Source organism: Sparus aurata, chromosome 8 (genome assembly GCF_900880675.1).
Source record: "Sparus aurata chromosome 8, fSpaAur1.1, whole genome shotgun sequence".
Lineage (NCBI taxonomy): Eukaryota > Metazoa > Chordata > Actinopteri > Spariformes > Sparidae > Sparus > Sparus aurata.
In genome coordinates, this window is record NC_044194.1 from 35,450,575 (window position 1) to 35,469,478 (window position 18,904).

An 18,904-nucleotide genomic window follows, 5' to 3' on the forward strand; every position below is an offset into this window, starting at 1 on the left:
TTGCGCAGAAGCTGACCTGGCTTTCCCATGGCATATGCCCATATTAGGGCTGAATAATTTGTTACAAACTCAACATCAGTGTTATTTTTTACCCCTCTATGTGTCACTGATATTACCAAAGCCTACATCTATTAGCCTACTGTTTAGTACCATTGCAGCGTTTGTAGTAGTTAGTTACTATGGATATTCAGAGGTTCTTTAGAAACAAAAAGTGGCAGCCAGAGCAAGAAGACGTGGAGAGTGAGACATCATCTCCCTCAACCTCTGAGGAGGAGCAGGGATGCTTGCTTGCACAGATTCAGCAGTCCCGCCATGAATTCAACCTCTATATGGTCATCTTGACACCGGGTAGGCACATGTGTTATTGTTCTTATTTTAATTTCTAATTTTGCCCGCTGTGTGGAAGTATGGTCGTTGGTGTAGTCTGGGTGTGTAGTCTCTATTAAATGACTCTTTTTTTCTCTTAATACCCTACAAAGCCTACTATAGGCCTAATGCAGTTATTATAATAGGGAATGTTCTACCTGCTCTAATAGCCTATGCACACAGCACAGGTCTTATTACAGGCTACAATATCTTTAATGTAAACATTACTCACTGGGCCTATAGTGAAGGGAAATTAGCTTTATTTGTAATCAAAATATGACATATGAGAAAAAAAGACTCTATCTGCAGGCATGGATGCAGGTAATGCTTTATTCTAGTCTTACTACTTTTTTTCAGTAATGAATACTCTAATGCGTTAATATTTCCAAACCAGTAATCAGATTAAAGTTACTCATTGAAGTCACTGTGTGTTACTATTACTTTTGTCATTCTCCTTAGTAAAAATGTATATATATTTGCTTTCTTCTTGCGTCTCGAGGAGTGATGTCATGTATGCGACAAGTCACGTTTTCAGCACGAGGACAACTCACGTGTAACACCAAGCAGCCACACAAAGCAGTTTCTAGCTGGAAATACAGTCATTAGTTTCAGTTTGTGTCAGCTAAAGATGAGAATGTTAAGGTTTGTTGTACACCCTGTGCTGGCTGTACTTTTTAAAGGAGTAATCAGTAATCAGATTACTTTTTCAAGGTAACTGAGGCTAAAGCCCCGGATGTTTTGCACTCCTAGCAACGTCCCTGGTGTCCACCATTATTTTCCAGCACTGCCTTAACTCTCTTGGGCATGGAGTTCACCGGAGTTTCACAGTTTGCCGTTGGAATCTGCTTCCACTCCTCCATGATGACATCACAGAATTGGTGGACGTTAGAGACCTTGCGCTCCTCCACCTTCTGTCTGAGGATGCCCCACAGATGCTGAATAGGGTTTAAGTCTGGAGACATGCTTGGCCAGTCCATCACCTTTACCCTCAGCTTCTTTAGCAAGGCAGCGGTTGTCTTGGAGGTGTGTTTGGGGTCGTTATCATGTTGGAATACTGCCCTGAGGCCTAGTTTCCGAAGGGAGGGGATCATGCTTCAGTGTGTCACAGTACATGTTGGGTTCATGGTACCCTCAATGAACAGTAGCTCCCCAGTGCCGGCAGCACTCACGTAGACCCAGACCATGACACTCCCACCACCATGCTTGACTGTAGGCAAGAAACACTTGTCTTTGTACTCCTCACCTGGTTGCTGCCACACACACTTGACACCATCTGAACCAAATAAGTTTATCTTAGTCAAGTGACCAGTATGAGAGAGTGTGAGAGCGATCACACCAAATTTAACACACCTGCTCCACATTCTCACCTGAGACCTTGGAACACTAACAAGTCACATGACACTGGGGGAGGGGGGAAAGGCCCAATTTGGACATTTTCACTTAGGGGTGTACTCACTTTTGTTGCCAGCAGTTCTGACATTAATGGCTGTGTGTTGAGTTATTTTGAGGGGACAGTAAATTTACACTGTTATACAAGCTGTACACTACTTTACATTGTAGCAAGGTGTCATTTCATCAGTGTTGTCCAATGAAAATGTATAATAAAATATTTATAAAAATGTGAAGTGTGTACTCACTTTTGTGAGATACTGTATACCCAGGATTCAGCATGACAAAACCCCAAACATGCATGAGAGTAACTGATATGTTACTCTTTTTTTACTGTGTTCAGTGGTTGTCTGGTGGTAATGGCATTGTGTTTCTCTCGCAGTTGGTATGTAAAAACAAACAGCCAGTTGTCGAGCTGATGCACTGGATTGTGAGCCGTAGATTCCCAGATGGTAAACATACCGCATGGCTGCCACAGCTGCAGCGCCTTTGGGCTCATTAGGTGATGCAGACAGGACAGGTGGTTGAGCAGAGGTATGGCAGCCCGCTCCAGCAGACCATCAGCCTGCTTGCTCCACCTAACGAGACTAGAGTCACCCTTGTAGCAAAAAGCAGCTCCGGAGAATGAGTGAAGAGGTGGGAGTGTTACTACTAGGGATGTCCCGATCAGATCTGTAGGATCGGGATCTGGGCCGATCTGGGCATTTTTCCGCTGATCGGAATCGGCAATTTTGAACGTGGACCCAAGCCCGATTTTTTTTTTTTTTAACGTCAGAGCACAATTTGTGGCAGAACGCAGATGCGCGCATGGCGTTACTCTGGCAAACCTGTGGATAACATGTCTGCAGTGTGGAAATAACGTCAATTAGAAAGCGAAAGCAGTCCAACGGCGACATGTAACATCTGCTATACGGCCGTTTCGCGGAGCTGCATTTAATACTACTCATTTGATACGGCATATAAAAACAAACACTCAAAGAATACAACGTGTTCACTTGAGAGTACAGGCAAGGAGACCAAAGCAGCAAACAGTCGCGGATACTTTCAGTTATGACAAATATCCTCAGCGACATGTCCACAAATAATACAGAGAGGGTCATCAAATTAATCGCTCTGGGAAACCAGCTCATCTCCGTGGTATAGGATCAGGGTTTTCTTCGTCACCTGGAGTTTTTGAATCCCCGGTATGCCCTACCATCTCTGCATTACATTTATTCCACTTTCGAGTTACAACATGCCGGTATATGCGCACTAGTTTCGTGGGTCTCATACAGCACAGCATGTAAAGCAGGCAATCCAGGAGATGCTGAACGCGTTAATAGACAAGCAACGTGTCCACGCCATTTTATGTGACAACGTAAAGTACATGAAATAAGCAAAGGATGATATGGAGGTACCAAGCGTGAGCTGCATCTCACACACACTTCAGCTGGCTGTACACGAGGGTCTGCTGTCACAATGCAGCGTCACACACTCACCTGCTAACACAAGGAAGGTGGAGGCCAATGTTGTAATAGCATATGCAGAATAAGAAAGAGCCATATGAAAGTATATACTTTGTTTCAACAAAATAATAAAAACCTATTGAGGAACAGCTTAGATGCAGGTACTTTTTTTTTAATGCAGCTGTATTGTCTTGGAAAATATTAGTTAAGGCTAAGTATCGGATCAGGACTCGGTATCGGCAGATACTAAATATTAAAGGACTCGGATCGGGATTGGGGTAAAAAAAACCTGATCGGGACATCCCTAGTTACTACAGCTCAAACATCGCCAAAAACAGACATCTGTGTAAGATAGCAGTTTGAGTCACGCACTGAGAACGAAACCATCTATCCAGAGGTGGAGTAGGGCGGGTATGATTGCATCCTTTGTTATCCAAACACAAATATTAAATGACAAGTTGCCATAGTAGAATGTGTTCATACTGATTTCCCTTGTTTGATCCATGAACTTTACAAGCAAATTAACCACATGATAGATTGGTCAATATCACAGTCCCACAACAATATTGCGGCATTTTTTTATCACCCGAGATTCTGTTTATCATTACATCCCTACTGATTACAAAGACCATCATATATAGTGTACTAAACATGCAGAAAACAGCTGTTGACACGTGGATTACCTGCAGAAGGACAGTGCCACCAGGGAAGCTGAGCTGGACACAGTACTTTGGAGCATTGTCCCATGAGAGGAGCTGCAGGTCCTCTATGGAGCTGTAGGACAATGACGTCTCCATATAACCAGTGGGCTGCAGAGGAGAGAGAAAGTGAAAAAGAAATTAGTCTGCAGCTATCTTACACTTACAGTATTTATTTTAAATGTAAACAGAGCCAGAGGAGTAAAAGGTATTCATTTTACTGGCAATCCACTGGAAAGACAAAAAGAAACATATCCTAAGCTAACCTGCCCTGGGTAAACACAAAGCCAAACAAAACCTCCAAACACTGCATGGCCAATGCTGTTATACAGTACACAGAGTAGTCTTCATCAACTGTGGTGACATTTGACGTAGTTCCAAGTGAACAACCATTGAATCGTGAAACAAAGTGGAAAATCAATTTAGCAAAAGCATTAATCACACAAACATACAAACATCACCTAATAAGACATTGTTCATTAGGCTTTAATTAAAAAACACACACAAACACACACACACAAGCACAGGGCTCTGATCCCAGTCTCACCACTGTGAGAGCTGAAAGCAGATGCAACAGAGTGACAGGCCACAACCTGTTTGCTTGTCTCAAAATGATTACAGAGATGCTGACAAATTACCACAAGTTTCCGGACTTAGGAACAGAGGAGTCTTTCGAGAGAAAAAAATAACCTAAACAGATAAAAATAACGAGGCTGACATAAAGCCACAAGGAAACCGAGCTTGTACATCTTCCCCTCCAGGAGAGGTTTGAAGAGAAATGTTTAATGCCACAGTATGTCTATAATAAGACGTGTCCATCAGTAATGCAGAAATGGCAGTAAATGAATCACCAGTTAATTTCCCAGACATGAGCGTCACTAAATGACTTAGTACTTATTATTGTTATTGGTAGACCAACTGTATATATCCACACAAATGGGCCCTGCAGCTGTCATATGTAGTGGCTTTTGCACCCAATGAGAGAGCAATGCTCTCTGGCATGTATCAGCACCATTTTTTCTTTTACATTTCATTTTTCTGAGGCCATTTAAATTTAGAAAACTTGAGAAATTCAGAGTGTTCTAAGAATGCTCTGGTTGATATTTTCAGTTTTTTTGTCCTTTTTATGCCTTTTTTGATAGGACAGCTCAGGATGGGGGGGGATAACATGCAGCAAAGGGCTACAGGTCCCTGGGCCGCTGCAGCGATAACATGGCCTCTGCACATGGGGTGCCTCTCCTCCAACTGAGCTAATGGGCACCCTATCTTTTTAACTTTAAACGGAAGAGAAAAGTAAACCTTCTGCAGCCGAGTGAATTGAGAATGTCTCAGCTGGATATGGCCATCAAGTCCTCACAGACAAAGGCAATGTATTCACATTTTTTTGTATCTTATTTCAGAATATCATTGTCTCACATACTTACTATTCTGAGTTATCTGTAGAGAAACATGGATTTTAAAGTGTGATTTAATGGTCTCGAGTGTGTCACCAAGTAACAGATAGAGACAATAGCAGAGATGATAGAAGTGTAAACAACTCCATTGTATGAGTCTAGAAAATTCATCCCAAATTACCACTACTAGTGCAGTGCCCGTAAGAAAAGTGTATTCCTATAAAAAGTGGGAGGTTAAGGAGCTTTTTCATGGATGGCCAAATGAGGCTGTGTTTGAAGGTGGGACGTCAGGGATATTTAGGTTTGTTGTGAAATCTGATATTCCAGGGTATAATTGGCTGTTTTTGACTATTTTTGATTTTGCATTATATTTCACCATAAAACTATTTACTTGGTGTCATTATTTTCAGCACAACCTCACATGTGTGACTGTACAGTTATTTTTTTTATTTTGACATACTGTATTAACACAATGGACCTAAAATCACAAAAAAAACATAAAATCCAAGTAGAAAAAGTTAGATTTTTTTACTGTGAAAACCACAAATATGTTTAACATTTTTTTTTTTACTTATAATGCAAATATGAATTGTTGTTTGCTAAATTTGTGCATAAATTTAAAAAATGTACAAAGTTACATGTAACTATTTACATTTAAATGCAGGCAATGCTCAGGTCTGCCTGAGCTCCTTCCAGCTGAATGAAGAGCTGCACTGCCTGCTCCACATTCAGCTTCTCCTCATTATTCTGACTCATTAAACAAAAAAACGACTCCACTACACACTAAACACACTACACCAAACACTACGTAACACACTAACTACACACTCCAAACACGCTAAATGTCACAAATCTCTCAACTCTCAATATCGCTGTCCGACCGTCGTTGCCTGTCAATCATCCGCCTGGTCCCTCCCACAACTTCCTGTTCCTCAACAACCAAACTTGCTGCTTGGACACTTTCGTGACAAAAGCCCGTTTTTACCGTTTCTTCCTGCACCAGACACAAAGCAAACGTGACGGCAATGTTCGCGAAAAAGCGTGGCAGACATTATTTACCCTAGGTCCGGTTTTGGACGTGCCGATGCTTCCGGTCCGTCGCCTCGGGAGGTGGGCCGTGTAGCTAGCGGCTAGCGGCTAGCAGCTAGCTACACACGAACATCCACAGATTCCGATTCCATTTTTTGTCCGCGCGTCTCCGGATCGCCTCAGACCCAAACAGACTCGGTCCGGACTCGTTTCATCTCATTAATCCACAACAGTCAGTTTAGATGAACAGAACAGAACAGAACGGGACCGAACCGCCGGCAAAATCCCGGTCCAGCTCGCGCCGCTGCAGGTATAAATCCGCTTGTTTTTCAGGTATATCGTGGGCTTGAGCTCTGCAGTGATTGGCTCTGGTGCGCAAGTGACTGTGGTTGCTCTGGTGGACAATGCTTGGCAGAATTTGTAAAGCATTTATGAAATAATTTATTCACGGTATCATTGCAGTCCAAACAAATGCTTAGATGCACACCACTGAACCACGCAGCAGCCATGTTGAAAGTCTCGGGTCAGTGTGATCCTGATCCGCAGAGATATTTGACCAACAGAAACATACACACACACACACAGACAGACAGAGATTCCGTGCATTTATAGATAGATTATCATCTCAAAGTTTGAGGAACAGTTACCTTACCCTTATTTAATAATAACATGCTGTTATTTTCCAATAAGCATTTGATAAATATTTGGTAATATCTTTAATACATGTCCAGGAAACCACTAGCTGGTTTCTGCTTAATTTCTGCTGATCATGACATTTCATTTCTGTCTAACTTCCCCTCGGCAGGCCACTCAATGTTGCGGATTCATTTCCAGCTAGTTTATGCCTAACTTCTGCAAATCAGTAAACTGTAGCACATTTAATAACCATTTACAGTCTCACCAATTAAATAGAAACTAGTTCAAAAATTAAAATGCGAACAGCAACACAGAAGTAATGTATCAACTAGTTGGTAGTTTCTAGGATAGATTTTAAAGATTTTACCAGCTATTTATCAACTGCTTATTGTTATACAGCAGATGAATCGTAATCAGGGTAATTTTCAATTAATGTTGAGGTAATTATTGTGGTTATTTCAAAGAAACTGAAATCTGTGAAATGCCATGAATGTTGCACACCTGTAAAATGAAGTTTTACCTAAAAAAATCAATAGCATACATCAGTGGATCTCCAAGACATTTAATTTAAAAGAGAGTAAGACCAAAACTGTTGTTTCTAATGGGAACTGGATGGGGACACACTAGGGTTGGGCGGTATGAGCAAAATCTTATATCACGGTATGAGTCATTTCATATCACGGTAACGGTTTATATCGCGGTATGTTTTTTCTCCCCTGTACATTCAATTAATGGCTTAAAATAATCATACTGTTGCATTTGATCATTTTCCTCTTTTATTTTTATTTGCTCACAGCAGCATAACATTATTTTAAAGAAAATGTGCGAACGCTCGTTCACGTCAGTCGGGGGGTTGGACGGACGGACGGTCATCAACTCCGTCACCCGGGGGACGGACGGACGCTCGTTGCCGTTAGCCGGGAGCTAACCGGGGGACGGACGGACGGTCATCAACTCCGTCACCCGGGGGACGGACGGACGCTCGTAGCCGTTAGCCGGGAGCTAACCGGGGGACGGACGGACGCTCGTCACCGTAACACGCGGAGTATACCATCTGGGGAGAATCCTGCTTCGGCGGGAGGCAAAAATGCTTGGGCGCCGCGCCTAAGCCATATAATGGCAGGGAAAACCCTGGATTGTTATCACCCCGGTAAAGCTGTTTCTTCTTCGTCGTGCTCATGCAACCGCGCCGAGCAGTCTGCTGCAGTGCCTGCAGTGCCCCGTGTGTTGAGGCAGTGTAACTACAGTGACTTAGAGAGATGCCGCAGACATCTGCTCTTTCTCCGGTATAAACGGTATTGCTAAATCTCTACCGGTGGACACTTTTATACCGTCACACGGTATAATACCGTCATACCGCCCAACCCTAGGACACACCAGGTTTCCATCAGATAAAAAGTTAAAAACAAAAAAGTGAATTAAGTGTTGTTGACCTGTGTCTTGGAAATGGTTGATTCATTATGAAACTGTCAAAGAATATTAAGTTGAGTGTGCTCTGGCAAACCAATATACAGTACATCCTTAATATTCAGTGTTCAGTTTGTACTCTTGAATCAGGCATTGCATGTGCAAATAATTTTGGGAAATACTTTTTTTAGTGTTCTTGCTAAGAGTAAGAGAAGATGATGATTAGTTTACTAAAAGACTGGAAACAAGGAGGAAAAGCTAGCTTGTGTCAGTCCAAAGGAAAAAAAAGAAATCCCACTATACATTGTATGTTGTTGTATGATCTCCTAACAGCCTGTATAGCTAGTAGGAACATTTTGACCACAAAGCTTTAAGCAAAAAGGGAACTACAATTTGCAGGGACTTTTGAGACAGTCCCTAACTTCCGCACATTAGTTTCCCATCTTGACAAGTTGATGTTATTTAGAGGTTACTGAGGTTAGAGGTTAACACTGAATTTCCAGCCATCTACTGTATCCACAGCAATCACTGAATTATTTTGGATACAGAACAAGTCTGGCAAGTTGTTAAGTTCTTATAACAGCAGTATGTCTGCAGCAGTGGTTTTCAAACTTTCTGTGTCCAAGGCAAACCAAAGGGCAGACCAAAATTACAAGGCCCACCTGTATTCATATAGGTGCCAAATAGAAATAATCTGCAGCATGTGTTATCCAATCACATTTCACATTTAGTTTTTAGTTCCCTCAAGGGTTTTTAAAGCATTTATCAGGGTATAGATTTTGCCTCTGTATTAGGAGCAAATGGTCACGACTAGAGGATATAGTTAATCAAAAACTAATTCATTACTTGTTGTATAGTTGTATATTTCAATCATAATCTATGGTAAAATATAACCATGGCACACTATTTGAAAAATAGTTGTCTAACTGTGGCCAATATTAACAATTAATAAAAATGCTAATATTCAACCATGTATTCCAATATCAAATTCTTGTCAGATAGGGAAAGGCTCAAATTTATAATAATTATACTCTAGAATGAAATAAATAATACATTAAATGTGTAGTTTGTTAGAAATGGCCAGAATTATAATTCTAAACTATAGGGGGAAGCTTTACTGCTTGCTGTGACTCACTCTTAGGCTGAAATGGGAGGGGTGGCTGCAGTGAGGACACAGCCTCTGTACATGGGGTGCATACTCTACCAACCGAGCTACCAGGGCGCCCCATAAATATTTATTTCATTTCATTGACATTTTGTAGAACTTGCCACACACACACATCTCCCAGCTGAAACTACAAGGGCTATCACCTCTTGAGGTACATACTACAGGTACATAGTAGTCTCAGGAGACAGGGGAGGTCAGGGTTAGTGAGGAGAAATCTCTGCAAAATACAGTTGTTTCTTCAAATGCTGTTGTTAGTGTTATTTTATCTTATACTTTTAGCTAAAAATCTGGCCAAACTGCCCCAAATGAATAATGTGAACTTGAACCTGTTTGTCTCATTTAAACTGGTTGAGAAATGTGTTGCTCATATACATGATACGAATGTCAATCAACTGCACAGTGTCCATCACATCAGAGGAAGACATGCAAATCATTATGTTCATCATGATATGAATAAACTGGTGCTGTCAAGCTACAGTCAGTGTTTCAGTAAACAGTCCTCCGCTGCCTCCCTTCTTTTTCTCCTTCTTCCGCTGCTGCTGCTGCTGCTCTCAGACAGATAAACAGCCTGTCTCCTGCCTCCTCCTCACGCACAGTCACGGCTCTGCTCAACAGAACACATCTGAGTAGTTACATGCAACGGCTGCTTTCGCCCTAGCGTCCCTCTGCAGTGTAGTCGAGCAGACAGGTGGTTCTCTGCATTTGCCTCCATCTCACTCTCTATAGAGCAAACAGGCAACCGACCCCTCCGGCCCTCCCCCCAACCAACACGCCATTCCTTTATGTACACCTCCCTCCACTGCTGATTGAGCAAGCTGGCTTTTCTGTCTCACCCCCTCCTCACACACAAAACCCCTATTGTGAAATTGCACACTTACAGGATTTTCATTACAGACGACGTCCACAGCAAATATTGGGTCTAGGCGTGATGTCTCATTTCCTTGGAAGAGTAAACGTCAGCCCCTGTCTCTGTCTATCTGTCTGTCTCTCTGTCTGCGTGTGTGCTGTTTTTGAACACGTTTTTTTGCTCGAGTTGGACGCAAACACCACACTTACACGACAAAACTGACAAATAGCTAGATATGCAATTATGTGCTGAAGGAGATAAATAGTGTTTTAAGGCTGAGGCAGAGTAGAATGGAGACAAACAGTAGGAGCTTCAATTTTCTGATAACCAGCCGAGGTTACCATAGATACCCCATCCTGCACAAGAGCATGCAGTGTTTGCCTGCCTCCCTGTACCTGGCTCTCTCTCTCCCCCTTTTCCTCTCATCATCTAGGACTCTGTCCTTCATTCTTTCTGTTTCCAAACTGACTGTTTTCCTTCTCACGGTTGTCTCTTTTTTTTCTCATTCTGTCCCTTTCTGTTCTGCTTTCCATCGTGGAGGTGGGTTGGAGCAGGCCACTGCTCCTCTTGTCTCCTCTCCTCACTACTGAGTTGCCATGGAAACAAGAGGATGGAGATGCATGTTGCGTTTTTTTCTGGTTCCAGTAGCAGACAGTGGGCAATGTTGGAAGGATAAATGAAAGCAAGGAGGGCAGGTCACGATAGATATATGTTTATGTGAGACACCAACTCTGATCGCAACACAAGGAGGACATGAACAACTTTCTATCAAATGTCACCTTGTAGAGTTGAGATTCATTTCAGGGTTTCATCCTTCAGCTGATAAAAAATAACATTTGTATACATTTGTGGGCTACAAGAATGTTACTGTAATATTTCCCCTCATAGTGAATGACCAGTATGTTTGTATGACTTATACCGTTTACTGCAAATTACGTTTACTATCACGTCATTAAAAACAATCTCCTAAAGGGATATTCCGGTGTAAGTTTAATCCATGTTCTAACACACCATGAAACTGTGTTAGACTCCCTCTCCAGAGATAAAGTTTGCAGACTGCTAGCTAACGTAGTTTTAGCATCCTCAGAAACGACCGCACAACAACAATACATTGCAGTAAATGGGTCCAAATATAAAACCGCCATCAAAAAGCCACAAATAATGCTCAGAACAGCACCAAACTTCAGCAACATTAGAAACAGGGTCCCAGCACATATTTCAATGCATCAAACATTTGATATCATTGCTGGATTTGTCGGAATAGATAAACAAATCTCAACCCCCAAGAAGCCTTCCTTGTTGTGGGGAACCCTGTGAGTCGATTACCGAGTGCAGTAGAGTTCCACAGCACAATGATGATCATTACTGCGGGACTCTACTGCACTCGGTAATCGACTCGAGAGGGAGTCTAACACAGTTTCACAGTGTGTTAGACCATGGATTAAACTTACACCGGAATATCCCTTTAATGCGCAAAGGTGTTTAAATGTGTATTTTCTGACATTTCAGGCAGTCATTACCGTGTATACATTTCATTTCAGAGGGCAAGTAAGCAAACATGAGGACCAAAATAAAGCAAGTTCTTTGTCCCTGCAGGTTCCCTTTTTATCTGTACAGATAAGAATGGAAACCAGTGGTAAGTGGTAAGACTGTAAGGTGTGAAAGCATACAATGTTTTTAAAAACCCTCTAGAAAACAACACTGATATAGTAGTACTGTAGTCCTTTGAATACTACAGTACATAATGTTGTAATGTTAAAAGATGAGACTGCAGGTATCAAACATGATTGTAGTCAGCAATGTATTTTACAATTATTTTTTGACTCAATCCAGCATTCACTTTCCTGCTACCAGAAATACTCACAAAAGCACAATACTTCATATTTAATAATATAATATAATAACATTTCAGCACCGAACATAGTCCCCTAAAAATGTACAATTTGATCCTGTTTAATTGACATTTTCTAAAAACTAAAATACCTAGCTGTGTTAGAAATGTGGTGACCTTTATATTTGAACATTTTCTTTTTTTTTTTTACATTCTGACAGTTCGCTGCGTACATCTTTAGTTGAAAAAACCAGGGAAGACTCAAGTGCAAATCTAAATATAGAAAATATAGAAAAACAGCAGCCTGCTCCTTTAACTTTTAGGCGTGCTGTTGGAAGGAGTGCCTGCAGGTGTAAGGCTGAGTTGAGTCACTGCCTATCAGCTACTGATATGTTATGTTCACTGAGCATTGCAGGGCAGGGAGAACTTTCTAATTGGGCCTTTGATGAGTCAGAAGAAAGCGGATGTAGAGTAAGGCGATGGAGGAACACTGGGAAGTGAAACAGCTGACTGAATCAGTATAAGCTGCAGAGGAAGCAGCAGGTCTGGAGGGAACACCTATCAGGTGTTTAGCTCCTGCTGACTGCGTCAGTGCACTGAGAAGATCAAGGAAAGGAAAAGGACACTTTAAAGATCAGTTCACTACGAACATACCTGGAACGATAGACAATACTATTTCTCCTTTAATATTGAGAGTGGCTTGTATAGAACACCTAACTTCTTTCACTGTTGGACTGCTACTCTCCTTATTGATTTCCCTCTTTCCTTCTGTACTTTTTCCTTCCTTATCTGGTCCCTTCTCTCCTTCTTTATCAACCACTTCTTGCCATTATTGTCTCCTCTTCATCTCTTCCCTGTTTTCCTTCTCACCTCTTCTCTTTTTCCCCTTCATCACTCTGTCCTCTTTTCTTTCTCTTCTTTCCTTGACTATCTAATTTCTCTCCTGCACCTTTATCCTCCCACCCTCCTCTTCACCCTTCATTTGTTGTCTCCATGTCTTCTTTTTCTTCCCTTCCTCTTATTTTCCCTTTTATTCCTTTCTCACCATTCATGCCTTTCCGTCTCCCTTCAAATTCTAACTCCATATAATCCTTCTATCCTTGTCTGTTTTTACTCCACATCCCTTCTTCTATTGTCCTCTCACGCACTTTTTTTACTCCTCTACTACCTCTTTCCCTGGCCTATTTCTTACTCCAAACTTTTTTTTAACCTTTATTTCCCTTCCTCGTCTTGGTAACATTGGTCCAACGTTGCTGTTTATCCTAATAATAAAAACTAATCGTATTCTTAAAAAAAGAACTCTGGCTGTGATAATAGGGCTGGGTATCACCAGGTACCTCGCGATACGACACTATCACGATATTTTGCCCATGATAACGATAATATCACGATACAGCGATTCTGCGATAATCGATATATTGCAAGAAATTTCATCCACGATATATCACGATATCTGTGTCACTGAAGAAATTCAGAATTTATTGACTGCACTGAATCCATTTCACAGGAATTACAAAACATTGTCAATCAATTTCACATGAATGACAGCCAAGTAAACAAAGAGTATATTGCACAGTGACTGTTCTTAACACACACACTGACTACAACTATCATTAATATCTATGTATGTGTGGGTTTCAGAGCTACTTAAACCATTTTTAAAATTTTATTTGGTTGTATACCTATGTTTGAATAAAGATAAAGCTGTCCTCCGAAGAGGGGTGGTGGTGGTGGGCCAAAAAAAATAAATTAATAAATAAATAAATATATTTTTTTTATATATATTTTTTTTTACATTTTTAAATATCGATATTTGGCACCAGTGTATCGATAACGTACCTCAAGGCGAAATATCGCGATATATATCGTAGTATCGATATTTTGGCACACCCCTATGTGATAAAGCAGCAAAGTTACAAATTATAACACATTAAGTGTGTAACAAGGCAAGATGTAAGAACATCAAGCAAAACAAATAAATTGGACACTGATTAAGGTTTGGTTTGCAGGAAGTCTCCATGGTCTTTTGCATTCACTCTGTTTGCATCACACAGAGCAACAACAACCCTCCTGCTGATGGCAGATAACAGTCAGTAAGAGGCTATTTGAGTGCATATCTCTTCCTGTTCCTATCATTAAGCAAGCGTTATCATTTCAGATCCTCTGTTTCATATTTGCCAATAATCCGAAACAAAAGGACATTTAGCAGTGATCCAGTTGTAAAGGGTGTCCGAGGTTATGTGAACTTTTTGTTCAAAGACCTTGGCTGGGGCTAACAGATTGATCATACACAAAGAGAAAAATGTCTGTTCAAGGTTTTAACCACACCACTGAATTTGTCTATGATGTTGTCGGGCATTAAGGAGTAGAGTTCCCTGAACCTGAGCTGCTCTACTTCTTGCTTTGGGAGGGAACAACAAAACTGCTGCCCATAAACTTGGAGGACAAAAACACAGCTGAGGTGCATCCTTGTCAGCTTGCTTGTAGGCCTGCACAGAGTATAGGATAGAGAGCACTTCTGTTGAGTTAGCTGTTTGGTGATGCTGCTTTGTGGTTTGACACTGTTACTTTCTGTGAAAACACTGTTACAGAAACATCCACAGCCAAACATTTCTATGTCTAAGTCTTGACTCCCTCAATGCAAGAAATTAATGACAGCTTCTACAAATTACAGCTATGTCTGTTATCAAGACTGCATAACACTGTATGTCCAAAAAAACAATGATGCAATCCAATCATATGAGACCCTATCTCAGTACTACAAAATGGTTAGTTGGTTATACGATCGTCGACAGTTTCACAATTGTTCAATCTATTTTTGAAAGTAAGAATTTGCTGTTTAGTTCTTCGATAATGTAATAATTTGTTGCTTGTTGGGATTTGAATTGTGGGACTTGCTTGGCACATGTTGAGGTGAGCCAAACTAGCCTTAACATGGTTCCATTCCTACAAAGGAAGGAATAGGAAGCTGTTAGCTTGTTTAGGTTGGTATCATTATCAACAGGCTAGTGTGTAGCATAAAGGAGTGTTTTATACAGAGAAGGGGGGTTATGAAATTGAATCTTGGTAGTTAGCCATTGGCAGGCTTATATCAACAGTCTATGAGTTAGTTGGCGGTGATAATGCTGAAAGAAATGCTGCCACACACACACACATTTTAAAGTTAATGTGAACACAGCTATTAGTTTACAAAAAATCCTCCACAGTTTATTTACAGAGTGTAAGTAGACATGACCAAAAAAGATTGCAATTAATCAAATGACCATATATTATAAGAATCATATAGGGCCAGGGGCTCCGGTTCCTAAATTGCTTGAATGCCAATATATAATTTATTTGTTTACTTATTAGACTAACTAGCAAACTCACTGCTTTGTCGCCTCATGAGGTCAAAAATGGTCGAGGCTAGCTGATTAACTTAATACTCAGTAGATGTCGCTGCAACAGTACATAGCTGTCTTTGATATAATGTCAACACTGTTGTATCTTCACATTCTGTGGTTGATGTTTTTTAATTGAATGTATTACAGGGGCAGTATAAAAGTATTTGCATTGAACATCTACATCTTGAACATGAAATAAATCTAAAATTATAAACACAATGTGAAAATAAATCTCTTTCAACATTACATCATCTATGTGTTGTGTTGCAGAGAAATCTTCTAAAGTCATCGCCAAGTTCTGGTGCTCTGAGATCACAGTCTGGATGGAATGGATGGCTAACCCAGCTAACTAACGCAATAAAAGCCTTCCAAATTTGATAAGTTGACTATCATAGACTTTTAACTAAACAGTGAAGAGTCCTTGCAATGTGGCCAAAGTTAATACTAAGCAACCATACAGAATGACATCAGTATCAACTAAACGCACAATATCTGTGACAACTTACCACAACAACCAATCCGCAACAGCAACCAGGCCTAAAATGGCCCAATTGTAAAACAGAAACTACTGCAACAACTCAAACAACAGCAATAACAATCGACCAGCAACCCCTACAAAGATTGCAACAGTAAACAAAAAATCACATGAAAAAATGAGCCCACTGTAAACCAAACCAACAGTAAAATAATTATGGAAGTGACATCAGCTCAGCCTACTACTTACGCAGCAAATGGTAGTGTTAGATCTTAGGTCCAAATATAACAGAAGTCCAAACAGAACTGTAAATCAGACCGAATCTGCATACGTAGGTCTAATTATCAAGGAAGGATACAATGAACAATAAGCCTACAAACTGCAGCAGCAGGTCAACATTCAGTATTGTGCATTGGTGTAGGAATCATTTAAAATGTCAGTGGGACAAAATTACAGGAAGTTTCCGGGTTTTACCCTACAATTTTTGTGTATTGGTATGTAATTGTATTTGTCATGTCATGTACTCTGGTGAATATAAACAAATGCATTTATACTTTATCTGGCTATAGTTGCATGAGAAAAAGTAAGCCTGGATTTTGCAATTTCATCCAGAGGAAGTGCTGCAGATCTCATATTTGAATATATATTAAAAAGCTAAAAATGTGTACATCAATTTAATGATTAATTAATTGCTTAAATAGCTCCTTAAACATAAACTGTGGTGGGTTGAACAGCAAGCTCCACAGAATGATGTAATTATTGCATCATAAATGATGAATTTCTTTATTTTACCTAAAATCAAAATCAAGTAATGAGTAATAGTTCTTAGTTAAAAGTTGCATGTCATTTTATGTCATGTCATCCAGTGCATCAAATTTTACGATTTTAACACCACACTGAATCTACAGGAAATTGGATGTAAGATAACTAACTATTGTCTCTATTGTAGTCTGATTAAACAGAATATTCTTTGTAGCCAAGTGAGCTCCCTCCCTCTCTCTGGTTGTACATCGGACTACCAGGTCATCCAGGGTGGTGTGGACACAAGAGGACGGCCGAGAACAGGCACTCGGCCGTGGGTTACACTAATCTCCCCCCCCTTTACAGTGGACTACCTGGGCCACGAAAATCTCTGTCAGCGTAAGTGACACGTTTTTATTTCCTTACTGTATGTTCAGTGGCTGTGTGGTGTCAATGCACCGTGCTTTGTGTGTGTTTAAAAAGTGATACTGCGATTTTTTTGACAGATATCGCAATATAATTCATGATTATAATGGATGATTAAATTTGACTAGACAACTTCATTGTTCTTAAAAAACTATGAAACTCATGATAAGGAGGCATGTCTCCCAGTCTCTGCCAGACACTGTAATAATAATTGTTTTATTACATCTGAAGCACAAGCTTTGTAGGCCAGAGCATCGCTACAGCACCACATTATTTCATTAAAACAGTTTTGTGACACATTTTACCTTTGTAAAATATTTGCAATTTCGATTACTTTGTGATTAATTGAGCAGCCCTAGTCCAAACTACTAATTTGAAAAAGAGGCTTGGGTATGGTATTGTGACACATGGCAGACATGCACATAAACACACAGATCCATAAGCCAGAGTACAGGCCAAAATATCTTTCTACTGCTCAGTTACTTACATACAAATGTCTTAAAGCAGCATTGCTAGTTCTCAATATATAAAACTATATGTATAATTTATTGTTCACAGACAAGAGTCAATCTGTGCCTGCACTGCTGGACAGGTATGTAATAAACTGAAAAGCAAGCAAGCTCACACTACCAGATGGAAGAAACAAGTAACGTTTCAGAGCATGATGTTAAAAAAAACAGTGAAAAGAAAATAGTTATAGTCATTGTCTGCTCTCCCCCATGCCAACAGAAAATCGGGTAAAGTTTCCTATGCCAAAAAACATTCCTGGAGTTTCAATGCAAAGCAGTGTTGCAGCATGCTACAAACAAACTTAAGTAGAAGACTACAGAAGAAAGAGTCTCCATACAGCTCATACAGCATGATGCAAGTCCACAGAGTCTAAATTGATTTGAAAAGACTTTATTTGCACCCTTTTCTAGATGATGAAATCTTCACGGTAGCTGCAAAACTAAAAGCATTCAGTCTGAAATGGTTGCACAAGCTTGACCATGCATCAAGGCTGTCAATAATAAATCATTTCAATTAAAGTGGGATTTCGGAGCTTCCGGATACTTGGATTGCAAGAGACAAGCTGTAGGGAGCCATCTGGTTTTGTGTTTTGTTTTCTTTCTGTCGTTTCAGCCATCTACTCCAGTTGTCAAGGATAGCGCTGCAATGCTGCTCTGCTGTGCATCCCACAAAGATGTTTCATAGACTACAAGCCTTCACCTTACTTTCCATCGGCATAAGGGTAGATAATGACTGAATTTTATTTTTTGGGTCAACTTTTTTGCTTAAAGTGCAGAGATATTGGGTAGTAACTCCAAAACTGTTCCACATTCTAACTGTGCAGACTGACAAAGGTAATCCTGCAATTTAAGCGTTCAGGCTTAGTTTGACTGATAGGTCTAGGAACTCTCTCACGTTTAAAAAAACCTCTTTACAGTTTAAAGTAACAAAAATAGCACAACAGCCAAACCTTGTACTGCATTAGATATAACATAATGTTAGTTTAGGAATGTGGGTTACAGAAACAGAAACTGTAAGAAAGCCAATTCAAATGAGGCTCTGAATTAGCCAGACTGACACTTAAAGGGAAGCTGTTATGACAAAGTTTCACATCTCATTGTGGCGTAGCAAGGCCACAGATGAATGAGCCGTCATTAGGGACGTCATTTCAAGTAGGCTG

At 40.4% G+C, this 18,904-nt stretch overlaps 1 protein-coding gene across 1 annotated transcript in view; it reads right to left on the reverse strand.

Moving 5' to 3' along the window:
• The window catches only part of cmip (c-Maf inducing protein), a 63,573-nt gene that overhangs the window by 30,664 nt on the left and 14,005 nt on the right, over nucleotides 1–18,904 (reverse strand). The window contains exon 2 of the mRNA XM_030424810.1: nucleotides 3,884–4,009. Within this exon, the coding sequence (XP_030280670.1) occupies nucleotides 3,884–4,009 (126 nt within the window). The remainder of the gene's footprint in view (nucleotides 1–3,883; nucleotides 4,010–18,904) is intronic.